This window comes from Acanthisitta chloris, unplaced genomic scaffold (genome assembly GCF_000695815.1).
Source record: "Acanthisitta chloris isolate BGI_N310 unplaced genomic scaffold, ASM69581v1 scaffold30077, whole genome shotgun sequence".
Lineage (NCBI taxonomy): Eukaryota > Metazoa > Chordata > Aves > Passeriformes > Acanthisittidae > Acanthisitta > Acanthisitta chloris.
The window spans coordinates 6,168-18,750 of record NW_008682532.1 but is presented as its reverse complement, the minus strand read 5'-3'; the positions used below and the strand labels follow the sequence as shown (position 1 = coordinate 18,750).

At 51.0% G+C, this 12,583-nt stretch overlaps 1 protein-coding gene across 1 annotated transcript in view; it reads right to left on the bottom strand.

Moving 5' to 3' along the window:
- Window positions 1-12,245, bottom strand: part of LOC103805901 (coagulation factor VIII-like) — a 25,797-nt gene extending 13,552 nt beyond the window's left edge. Inside the window, exons 1-10 of the mRNA XM_009078565.1 lie at window positions 12,097-12,245; window positions 8,372-8,496; window positions 7,940-8,062; window positions 7,233-7,445; window positions 6,336-6,407; window positions 5,812-5,913; window positions 3,752-3,973; window positions 3,239-3,473; window positions 2,059-2,233; window positions 1,044-1,137 (exon numbers count right to left, since the gene is read on the bottom strand). Coding sequence (XP_009076813.1) covers window positions 1,044-1,137; window positions 2,059-2,233; window positions 3,239-3,473; window positions 3,752-3,973; window positions 5,812-5,913; window positions 6,336-6,407; window positions 7,233-7,445; window positions 7,940-8,062; window positions 8,372-8,496; window positions 12,097-12,245 — 1,510 coding nt within the window. The remainder of the gene's footprint in view (window positions 1-1,043; window positions 1,138-2,058; window positions 2,234-3,238; window positions 3,474-3,751; window positions 3,974-5,811; window positions 5,914-6,335; window positions 6,408-7,232; window positions 7,446-7,939; window positions 8,063-8,371; window positions 8,497-12,096) is intronic.
- Window positions 12,246-12,583: the final 338 nt, after the last annotated feature.

Here is a 12,583-nt window from a genome sequence, read left to right as displayed (position 1 = left end):
AGGAGCTTGCACTGATGTAGTCTTAGGAAGTCATCTCCAAGTGCCCAGCTGAGCTGCTCTAAGAGGATGGTTTGCAAAGCCTATATGTCAGTCAGGGTAGGAATAGTTATTTTTATTTATATTTCCCTACTGAGCATCATCCCTGTGGCTCCAGGACCACAACTTGCCTGATTTCACAAAGTTGAATTGCTGGCAAAGCTACTGAGCCATGTGTGACTGAGCTATTAACAGAGGGACAAGGCTTGTCTCTTGTCTCACATGTGGCTTGGCCATTTAGTCCTGCTGGCTGATGGGCCACTTTGGCCTCTTGACTTTCCTGAAGGAAAACCATAATTTAGATCACAACAGGTCACAAAGCTGACCTGGTTCACTGACCTCCTCAGCAGCTGCTGTCCTGGTTCTGACACCTCTGCTGCAGCAGAGGAGCTTTTCTCCAGCCCTGAAATTGTTCCCATCATTGTGATGCAACCCAAAGGTGCAGAGAGGAAGAGGGGAGAGGGATGTGGCACAGTTTTTTCCTGGTGGAATGTGAGATGACCTTGCACAAGTCACGACCTTGGGAGCACACAGGCAAGGGATGAAAGCGGTTCTGGGAAAGGGACATGGAAATAAACAACCCCAGAGCAAAACACACAAAGCTGCAAGAGGGAGGGTCTAAATCATAATGAAACCCCCACATGAAAGCAGGGCAAAGGGAGTGCAGGGAGTGAGGGCTGAAAGCAAACTGGCAAACACAGGTAGGATCACCAGGATGGTTCCTGCCTTGTCAGAAAGTGGAGGCACCCAGGATGGACCAATTCACATGGCCCCAGCTCCCTGTTTGAGAATGCCCCTTCTCCTACCCATCATCCAAGCCTTCCATAAAGACATGACACCAAGGGGAGCATAAACCAAGAATCATCATCATCTCTGGAATTGCAGAGCTTAGGTGCTTGGATGGATGTGTTGGACAACCAGTCTTGCCACGAGCTGCAGAAAGGTCTCCTGGCCCAGAAAAGTGGCAGGGGCTAAGTGATGTCCCAGGTTCTCATAGTCTCCCTTACCTCGAGAGGATTTCAAGGTGTGGTATGGCCTTACACTGGTGAGGCCGTGAGGGTAGATGTTGTAGGGTCGGCTTGCCAGGTTTCTGAACACGATCTGAAATGAGGACAGCCAGCAGGAACATTTAATGTTTTCTGAATGTTGTGAACCCTGGAGGCTGCTCTCAGTCCTCACAGTAGGGGAAACACTGGACAGTGGCACTCTAGGATTGGCTACCTGCCAGCAATCAGTGGGGAGGAACATGGACATGTCTAGTACCAAATAGTAGGACTCAGAACAGAAGAAATTACTTTACTTCTCTACAAGGACTCTATACTGTCTATTTTTCTGGGGACATGAAGATACCAGATTTATTAAAGGGAAAGTTGCTGTCTTCAGTCTTACTTTACGTATAAGTCAGAAGAGGTCTGTCAATCCAAGAGGCCTCAGGGGACAAAGACAAAGTTTGCACAGCAGTCAACAGCTTCAAAGTTCTCCCCTCTTCACTGCATGAAGCTCTTCATTTATTTATCTAAGTAGTCCTGCCACATGCCCACAACTGCACAGGGAGTCCCAGGAAGAGAGCAGAAACATGGACCTCCTAGAAACAATCCCATTCCTCCAAGCAGCAAACAAGTCAACTGGTCAGTAGGGTCACTTGGGGAGACATAAGTGACAGCCCCCAATACTGTATGGTAACAGCAAAAAGGAGAGGAGTAGAGAGTGAGAGGACACTCCTGCCTCAGAGGAAGGTGCTGGATGCCATGTGTCATGGATTCATTCGCACAAGTCCTAAAACACCTGCAATGAAATCAAATCAAAGGGACTGGGCCATATCCTGTGTCTCTCTGCTGATCTCACTGAGTATTCAGCTTTAGCTGTCAGTAGCATCTGCCTTTCTGGTGAACTTTGGACATTACCAAACGTCACAGAGCACCTTGAGGACTTGTCAGACCTTAGTCACATAGCAAGAGCTAATAGGAAACTTTACATTTTCCCCTGGCAGTCCCTCTTTGTGGAAAGCAATCTCTTTCTTACCTTAAACTGGTCTCCAACCTCCCCCTTAATGACAGGCCCCAGAATTCCCTTGTCCAGTTGATCTGACACCTTGCGCTTCTTGAAGGTTGCATCCTCATACTCCACAAACATCACTTTCTTGTACTTAGAGCCGATGCGCTGAGGCCCAGTCTCCAGGTACAGGCTCGTGATGTTTCTGCAGGCAAAGGCACAGAAAGAGCAAACAGCCACATGTGGGACACTGTCAGAATCAGAGTAAGACCTTCCATCATTCAAGGACCTAGACAGATTTCCAGGGACTACCAGTGCACTGTGGGGAACACCCAGCCCTACACCCACAGTGTGCATCCTGGGGAATAATGTTTCAAGGGATTCAGTGCTTCTTTAGTGGAGAAAGCATCAACTCAGCAGCACAAGAGCAGACTCTGACTAACACTGCCCTGCCTTGGAGAGAAGTGGTGACTGTGAGAGCTGAGAGTATGGCAAGTCGTCCTGTGTCAAGGAACAGCGTCAGTAAGTGGCCATAAGGCAACAGATGTCTTGATTATCCCTTCTCCTTTCCAGGAGCCAGGCCAGATCTAAGGTGGAGAGGACACACATCTTACCTCTGGCTTACCCTGCAAAGGGCTACAAAGGGGAATTTCTGCTCTGTATGTCTTGCTTAAGTGGCTACTGGCTAGGAACCTCATCTAGGGCAGAACCTGGTGACCCCAACAACAAGCCAGCCCCATCCCACACAGCCTGTCAGCAGGGTGGTGGTGGGACTGTGTGGCAGTGGACATGCAGTGCTGACTAAGGGACTTCTGCTGAGATATCACACTTGCATCACCTCTCCCTGCAAGAGGTGAAGCAGCAGCAGGGGCTGATTGCCTCTGCCATCCAGGGCAGGCCCTTCCAGGAGGAAAAGGAGACCCACACGGTGAGGCTGTGGGCACACGTCCTGGCTGTGCAGGGCCTCCTAGGTGATGGGTGAGAATGTCAGCAGGTGTTGCTGCCTGCTCAGAAGGGGATGACCCCAGACACCTGGGTGACAGAGAGAAAAATGCCCTGGAGACAAATGTCTCTGCAGGGCACTTGGTAAAATGGAGCAAACCCAGGACCCATGGCCTCCCCAAGACTATCCTTGTCCTGCATCCATACTGTTAATGTTAATAAGGAAGAACAAAACCATCCAAGGTTGGGCACATGTCCCCACTCTCACCTATCCAGAGACTCTGGCTTCACAGAGGCATAGTCCCAGTCCATCTCCTCAGCTGCGATGTAGTAAGTCCAGGTCATAGGCCTTGCTTTGGCAAAAGAGCGTGGTTGGATCACATGATAAGTTTCCTCATCTTCTTCAGGGTAATCTATGACCTCTGGCTCGTCTGACAGCTTCACCATCTTTATCAGGCGTTCCTCAGGACACTCCTCCACCTTCACAATGGCCTCCATGCCAGCTGGGTTCAGACAAGCCAGGCAGAAAGGGTCACACTGACGTACCAGTACAGGCATGCACTGCCCCAGGCTCTGCTTGGAGACATCCTCTCCACTACTGTCCCCATCAAATGGGCCACCACTTGGGTCAACCCATACCACTGTGGTCATGGGCCAGATTGGAGGTGGATGTAGACTGTGGAGCAGGAGGGGCCTTGGAGCTACAGCACTGCATAGAACCCTGAGTCCAGGCCATCCCCTGAACTTCTTTTCCCCCAAGCTCTTGGTAGATTAAGGTTACCTTGCTGATGGGATGGTATCTGGCAGAACATCCGAAACCAGCCAGCTGTTCCTGGCATGGTCTGGGCTGTGAGATATGTGGCAGGGGAGATTTCTAGGTTGCTGAGACGGTGGCTTCTCACGAGGAATGTGTGGCCTTCAAAGAAGATGGAGTGGACTTCTGGCCCAGAGCCCAACCCAATCACATGCCAGTGGACCTGCTTCTTGAGGCACAGTGTGAGACCTGTCAGGAGAGAAGGTACCCAGGAGTCAGCATTGTGTTCAATCCTTGTCCCCACTCTTGGTGTCATGGACTCAGAGTCTGATACATGCTGAGTAGAGTCCCATGCCCTGCAAGGTGCTTCAAACTGTAGAAGTCACACGTGAACATGGACTGTCTGAGCAAAACAGAGGCACAGGTCACATCATCCCCCTGAGATAAAACTAGATTTACAGAGTGGAGGACTTCGGCTTTGGGGAGGTGTGCTGGTAGGAGCTCACAGTGGGATGCAGCGGCTAAAGAGACAGATGTGCTCCTTGACTCTATAAATAGGGAAATTGGGAACTGGAAGAGAATCACTTGTCTGATCACAACACTGGCAAGCCTGATACTAAAACATTGCATCTAGGGCAGGGCTCCAGCACGTCCTCAGCAGTAGCTGAAATACCACAAAGGGCAGAGAGAGGTCACTAGGATTATTTGCGGATTGGAGAAAATTCCTTCCTTGGAGACGCTTAAAGAGCTCAGTGTGCTTAGGAAATGAGAGTGGACTTGACTTAATTGTAAAAATACTTTCCTGAGGAAAACTTGATGTGTGCTGAAGGGCTTTGTAATCTAGTAGGGAGATGAATAGTAAGTTCCTGGAAGATGAAAATACAGAGTCAAGCACTTGTTTTGGCACTGAGTGCATAGGTGACTGGAACAGATCCCAGTGGCCTGAGAGGAAACTGGGTGGAGGCTCTGTCCTGAGGCCCTCAGCTCTCCATTTCCAGCTCTCCATCAGGCACCTGTCAGGCCAGAGAGCGGAGTGCTGGGTGGAGGTGGATACCTTCTTAAGGAGAAACCCACTGTGCAGTGACAGCGGCTGACCATGAGGTCTACTTGGCTCTCAAGCTCCATAGCTCCACCAGGACAGGGAATTCAGGAGAGTTTTGCTTTTGCCTTTCATTGGAGAATGGCTAGACACATGTAGGAGGTTTCAGGATGTGGTTCCCCAAGGCTGCTGCTGGTAATGACTCTCCTGACAGTATTTCCCAGTTTGCCTTGGAGATTCTTTACTCTCAGGCAGCTCTGGACATTTTCCCAGGAGAACAATAGAAAATGCCAACTTTTCTGTTCACTGACACCCAGACCAGCTTTTGTTTCTGATTCTATGAAGAAAACGAGGCTTACCACTTTCTGCAAGTACCTGAAAGGAGGCTATAGTGTGGTGTGGATTGGACTCTTCTCCCAAGTAGCATGGAAGGAAGTAGGAACAGTGCTCTAGCAACAATAGGAAACAGCCTCAAGTTGCACCAGATATTAGATATGTGAGATATTAGGGAAAAAAATTTCACTGAAAAGGTAGTCAAACACTGTAACAGGCTGCCCAGGTGTTTAAAAGTCAAGTGTATGTGGCACTTAGGGACATGATTTAGTGGTGGACTTGGAAGCATTGATGATCTTAAGGGTCTTTTTGAACAGAAATGATTCTATGTTCTATCCCAAAATCCTACAGAGGTATTTTGTCAGAGCTAGGCTAGTGAGAGCTGAATTTTCCCCTTAACACTACCTCCAGCCTTGTTCACAGAGCTGCAAAAGATGAAAGTCTTTGCTACAAGCACTACTCCTGGAGACCTCTGAGGAGATCAGCGGCACCTGGCAACATAGACAGCTGGAAACAGGTCCTACTGCATTGGGCAAGGCAGATGACAGAGCTGAGATGTAATAGTCCCTCTGAGGTGAACACAGCCTGGAAACTCTTCTTCATATCACTTCTCACATCCTTTCACGAGCTACCCTGAGTCTACAGATCTGGCTCTGCCCCTGCTCCTAGCACCTTCCATGCCCTCCATCCCTGTCCCTGTCCCACCAGTGCTTACCAGGCAGTGAGCCATTGACGTAGCCATTGATGGTGTGCAGCTCTGTTCTATTGTGAGACTGAGGAGCTGCTGGGGAGCCAGGCTCAGAGTACCAGCTCTTCCCTGTGGAGAGAGGAGGATGCAGTCAGTTTTCACTTGAAAGCATTTCAAAGCAGAAGTAAACCTTCCCAGGGAGGTCAGATGTCTGGTGCCGTTTGGAAATTCACAGCACACCTGGCCATGGCTCTGCATGGATATGGTGGTGACAGGGCATGACTCCCCTGCATGTGTGATAGGAACAAGGTCAGGGCGTGGGATGGCAGAGCTGGGAGGGCTGCAAGCTCCCTGCACCTGGAGAAGAGAAGGAGAGGCAGTACTGCACCAGGAGTATGTTGGCTGAGGTGGGCAGGGGGGAGTGTGTGTAAAAGGCTCAAACCCTTGGGAGGCAGTGAGTGTGCTAAGCATCTGTGCTCACACCATGGCCAAAGTATACACTCCAGACCAGGCTGAATTCAGGGGCTGACACCAGTCAACAGGGTACTTACCTTCATCAAACACTGCGAAGAGCATCACAAACTCTTGCTGCAAGCCCTCATTCCCACCGCTCACCAGGGTCCCTGCAAGATGCCACAGGATGGATCTCTTTAAAGGTCAGCAAGCACCATGCCTGTCTCCCCAGGGAATTCCCTCCAAGAACTGGTAAATCAACACCCGGCTGTGGTTTGCTTTTGTCATGTCTCAGTGGAGAAACTGGTGAGTCACTGGAGACTGCAGACAGTGCCCCAGGAGAAGGTGACTCGTGCCCATTCATTCCCAGTGACTACAGAGGGGTCTGGACAACTACCTCCAGGATATGTCTCAACCAGGGATGATCAGTCTTAATCCAGTTACATCTCTTGTTGCCTTATGCCAGTAAGTAATAACAGTCAGGATTTCATCACCTCCATGTTTAAGGAAGGAAGGAAAGCAGGCACAGGTACTGCAGACCAGGCAGTGTCCCAGGTGTCCTGCCTCTCTCCTGCCTGATCCTTAGCCCTTGCTGATACAAACTTCCCTCTAATTCTGACAAAACCCTGTTTGACAAAGCAACCTGACTGGCACTGAATGATCACAGCTTGATGAAGTTCTGAAGAAAAGACAAGCATTTACACCTTCATAGCAATTCACCTTATGGATAGATAAGGTTCAAGATTTCATCTGTGGTCTGAAATCTTGCAAAGGAAAGAAACAACTAGTTTCTCTCCCACAGGAAAATCCAAAGTGTGTTTGGCTTTTGCACTGTAAAGGGACTCCTTGAGGAAAAGACTGAACCTCAAAAGAGCTTTTGTTGAGAACATCTTACTGACTCTACTGACATGCTCAGTCTCAGGAAGGCATCTTTGATTTTCCTGCTTTCAGTTCAGGATTACATGTGACCTGTCCCCATCCTGTGCTGGCCTTACCAGGTCGGCACACGAGCAGGGCTCCGATCAAGCCAGAGTTGATGTCCTTCACGCTGTGGGTGTTGGAGGAGTAGGAATAGGTCAGGCATGGTGAGTCATCATCCGTTGGGCCCTGGTTTTGCTGGATTTCCCAGATGTATGTGTGTGTCTTCCCAGGATCCACCCTGTCACCCTCCTTCTCTGGCTGGCTGGTCTCATCTTCATACCCTGCACCTAAACCCAAAGAAATGGCCAGAAGTCACTGAAGATTCATCCCCAACACACTATGGCTGCAGAAACACCTCCTCCTCCAGGGGCTCCTCCACCCCAGCCCCTGAAGCCAGACCAGCTCCCACAGGCAGCATCTGGTCTCAAGGCATGAGCAGAGTTTTGTCAGAGACTCACTTGTTGGGCTGTGCACCCACCACCTGCCCTGATGCTGCACAGCACAGTCTTCCTGGCCCTAAGCATCCACCCTTAGGTTAAACCTATGTATTGCCTCTATAACTGATACAGGTTTGCTCTGGGTGGTGTGCTCATCTCAGCTCACTTCTGAGCTGGTTATGGTCATGTTGTTCCCCCATGCTAAGCCATCTCTGTGACCATCTCTCCTTGTAGAGGGACATGAATAGCAGGGTCAGGGAGGGATGTGCTCCCTCCTGGCAGGCAGGTGCAGAGCAGGAGGTGCTGCTCAAGGGCTTGCAGCACCTGGTCATTGCCTGACTCACCCTCTGAAGCCTTCCAGTAGGACACTCCGACGGCATGGAGATTGTAGGGGCGGGAGGCCAGGTTTTTAAATGTGATGACCACTGTGTCATAGACTTCTGCTCGGATGGTAGGGCCCAGAAGACCTGAAGGGGGGAAGACAACAAGGTCAGGCAGCTAAGGTCAGGCAGCTCACACCCTGCTATGAGCCCCAAAGGGTCCTGACTTTCCACCTGCATATTTAGTGGTTGTCCCTCAAGCAGCATGGCAGCATCAACTGCTCCTGCTCCAGCTCCAGCAAGGCTCTCTGCATCCCCAGGAGCTCTGCCACACTGGAACTTTACACAAGTGCTTTCCTATTCCTGGCTGAATAGCTGCCAGTAGCCAATCCAGGTTGTTGGGTTTGGTCATTGTCAAAGAGACCTAGGGCTCACCACACTGCTGGTGCTTCTTACCCATCCATGCTGGCTTGAGCTTGGGCTGTATGAACAAGGCATCAGGGTACTCCACAAACACAGCTTTCTTGTACCGGGGAGGGATACCAGGTGTGGGGGGCCGTGAGCCTGTATGCCCCGAAACGCTGCAGGAGGAAGGAAAAGCCAAGGCTGACTGCACAGCCCCATCCATGGATGGGCAACAGCCATCCTCTTCCTCCCCTTCCCACCAGCTTGCCTGTGTCATGCCAGTCCCAGGGATTGCTCACCCTGTTGTGTCCTTTGGATCTCCTGACAACTCCCAGGTATGATTGGAAATGTTTTGCTCAGGTCACAGAAGACAACATGGCAGTGATTAATGTCATAGTGTTAGTCATGATGGAAGAAGCCAGAAGGGCAGGAGGCACAAGACTGTACCCAGCTGCAGCTGGAAGAGGGCACAGCACCATGCATTGCTGCTAGTCTCCTACCTCATGCCTTGTCCAGCCTCGTGCTTCCCAGCCAGCAGAGACACAGAGCACTGGAAGTGCTGCAATAGCAGTGCAGCAGTGGCCTCTGCCCTGCAGCTACCTCCCATCCCCATCCCCTTCAGGTGTGGCAGACACACCACATCATGCAGAACTCAAACATCCTCCCCAGCTCCCCTCAGGAAAGAAACTGTGTCAGGATGCATGGCAGGTTGTGGCAGACTGCTCTGTCTGACCAACATCCCCACATTCATTTCTCTTCTGCCCAAACTGGGATTTACAGCCAGCCGCTAAAATCTACTCTTCTCAGCAGAAAGATAAATGAGCCTTCACTGTATTTGACACCCCACTTATGTCTGTTGGCCACTTTCTTACTGTAAGCAGCTTAACAAGATCATTTTCCAGAAGGAATCCAGTACATTTATCAGGATAACAAAGCTATGATTTTCTTCAGTGATTTTAGAGTCTGACTTATCAGCCCCAGGACTGTGACCATTTCCAGTAACCAGACAGTCTGCTTCCAGCCGTGTTTTGTTTGTAGCAAAAGCCAGGTGGTATTTTCTTCCCACTTTAGATGCAGGGAGGCTTGCTCTCCTGCTCTAAGTGAGTGTTCATTCCAGCAGTGTTTCCCTTTGTGACTCTTCCTCCAGCAGAAGAGGAAGGAGACAGAGTGACTCAAATCTAGGAAAGGGCAATGCACACTCACCCCCAACACCACTGGCTAGAAGCCACCTGCAGCTGGAGGATGCTCTGGGGAGAGGGGCCCACTCTCCCCAGGGGCAGAGCAGGATGAGTTCCCATGAAAACCCCACATATGCCCAGCTCCTGCCGTTCCCACCACAGCTATAACCCCACATTCAGGCTGGGAGGAAGACCCCAGCAGCTCTGGTGAGCAGTGCCACTGCATTCAGCTGATTTTGCCTATGAACCATTGTCATTCCTGGCTTCATGGCAGTAGGCTCCAGACCAAGCTTTGTCTCCAGGATGACCCCATACTGAGAGGTAGCAGTGCTGCAGGGTTGCTGGCACTCAGCTGTCCACTGTTGGGAAGTTGTGCCTTTATCTCTACCTCGCAGACAACCCAGACTTGAAAACACATCCCTGAGACATGAGGGTCTGGTCCTGCTAACTCTGCAGTAAAGAAGACAGAAAGGCCCTGGAGCCAGGGATATTTTGCTGGCATGCAGGACCTTGCCTGGGAGGAGACTTAGTGACAACAGGGCTCAGTGCTGGGTCCCAGCTGGCATGGGAGAGCCCACAGGGCACAAGGAGGCAGAGGTCAGTGCAGGGACATCTGATCCAAGTGCTTCTGGCCAGTTCTCTGCATTTGGGGTCCCTGTGAACTTCCTTCCCTTGGGGCAGCTGACGCTGAGGCAGGGAGATAAGTTTCTGGCGCCTTGCATCAGCATTGTTAGCCACACTATCTGTTCATCTCTTGGAGCTGGGAGACATCCTGCACTGCCGAAGTGCTCAGACATGGGCTGCTGCTACGTGTCCAACAGCTCTGAGTCACAGCTGAGGTCCCTGGGGCTGTTGCAGGACATGTTGGTCCTGTCTCTGGTGTTTGGGAGGAAGAGATACTGAAATCATGGGACAGGCAGAAGCAGCTCTGGCCACGTGCAGTAGCCCATTAATTTGACCGAGCTTTCTACAAACAGGCCAGAGAAACCACTGGATACATACAAGGGTTTTGGACTTCCTGCCTGGAGGTGCACCTCTGGGAGCTGCCATGAGATACTGGTACCCCGAAAGAGAACTGGTGGAGCAGAAACCACCCCATGCACAGCTCAGAGGCAACCCAGCTCCAGTGCCAGCTCTGCTCCGGCCATGCTTTCCTTGCTCACTCCTCCATGACTTTTTTCCTCAGCCTGGCTGTTTTCCTGTGCCCTCCCCATGTTGGGGGGAACTGGCCTAAGACTGCATGGCCAGGCAAAAGACACCATCATTCCACCCCAGGTGGCTGTTCCCACTGCAACTTCTGCAGGAGCTGCACTGCCCAGGAGTACTCTGCCTCTCCAGGGTGGAGCATGCCACCAAGTTTCTCTGAGAAAGCCAGAGTTATCTTCCCCTTTAGAGGAGGACAAGTGGCCTCAGATTGCCTGATGATGCTCTGCTTATCCCCAAGCAGAGTCAGGCCCCTGAATCATTCCTGGTCAGACACAGTTCCCAAGTGCATCATTTAAAGTCAGTGCTGAAGTGGAAAGCCACAGTGTGAGAGTTGTCATCTCCAGCTTAGCCTAATGGACCCAAGTGTAACATCAATGAAAGCAGGGCAGGGGGGATTAGTAAGATGGGGGGTGTCGGATGCAATTTTTCTATTGAAGTAACCAAAGGGGGGGAAAACCAACATAACTCAGATACAGTGACTACAGCAGCGAGTCAGGCTGCCCTGGCTCAGCACTAGAGCCTGGGTTCCAGTGCCTGACCACAGCTTCTCACTGCTCATGCCAATGTGGGTCTGACATCACCCCAGCACAGAGTCTGGGGAAGGGGATGTGGAAGCAAGGCAGAGGGAAGGGGCATAGCTTGATCCACAGGGAATGCAGCCATCCAGCTCCACTCCTCATGCTGAGCTTGGAACAGCCCATTCATGACCAGGTGTGTCCAAGCCAGTTGCATCTCCAGACAACACCATCCTGATGCCTGAGCGATGCAATGCCTACCTTTTCTTCCTGCTCCAAATTACATGGGCAAAATCACCCTACCTTCCTCCCTCTTGTCACTGTGCATGAACACCATTCCTTGTCCAAACACTCCAAATTATTTTCATTGCCTTAAGGAAAAATTTCAGCCCCAGCAACATAATGTGCACAAAGATATAAACAACTAAAGCTGGATTTTACCAGAGGTAGACACAGTGGAAAGCCTTTGCTGCCCTGAGTTATGTCAGGGGGCACAGCCAACCTTCCCCTGCAATCCCCAGATAGGGAGGCACATGTCCCGTCTCCCATCACATTTCCCCAAATGTCCCAGGATACAAAGCAGAAGAGAAAGCACAGACTGGAAAACCAACTCTTGGCTCCTAGCACAGCCTTTAAAGGGTCACAGGCAGAAGGCATTAGGCAATACAGAGCAGTAGTGCAGAGCAGGTATGTATCTCTCTCTCTCTGTCCCCCATCAGGGGTTGCACTTAGTGACTCCTCAACACACCACCCATTTCCAGCTGTACCAGCAGCTCAGTTGCACCCACCTTGCCAGGTTGCTCCCATGTACCTACCTGCCTGGGTCCAAGCTCACAGTGCTGTGCATGTTCAAGAATTGTAATAGAAAGAGGTTTACCCTGCAGGCACTTGCAGCACGGACAGCAGGTCACTGTGTGTGTAGTCCCAGGAGGTTTCCACTGCAGCAATGTAGTATCTTCTGACTTTGCTGATGGCCTCCTCAACAAGGCAGAGGAGCAGGAGGCCACGCAGGGCTCCCACCAGCATCATGACTCCTGGCTGGGAGCTGCTCTGACTTCAGGAGGAAAAGTGGAAAGGAAGGAATGAGAAAGGAAAGAGGAGAGAAAAGTATTTATCTTCTCACCCAGCTGTTGTAATCCACCGGAGGTGATGATTTACAGCCAGCACCCACAGACTCACCCTGAGCACTGGAGAGTTTCTTGAAGATGTCAGGAGGGGAATCACTTGAGCAGATTAGTGCAAAGAGCAGCGTGTGAGCAATGGACTCTCCCACTTTTCCTCTGGCAGTGACAGAAGGAGAGGAAAAAACAAAAGGAAAGGGAGGGCAAGCCCAGCGGTGAGTTCCGCTGCAGGACCCAGTTGGC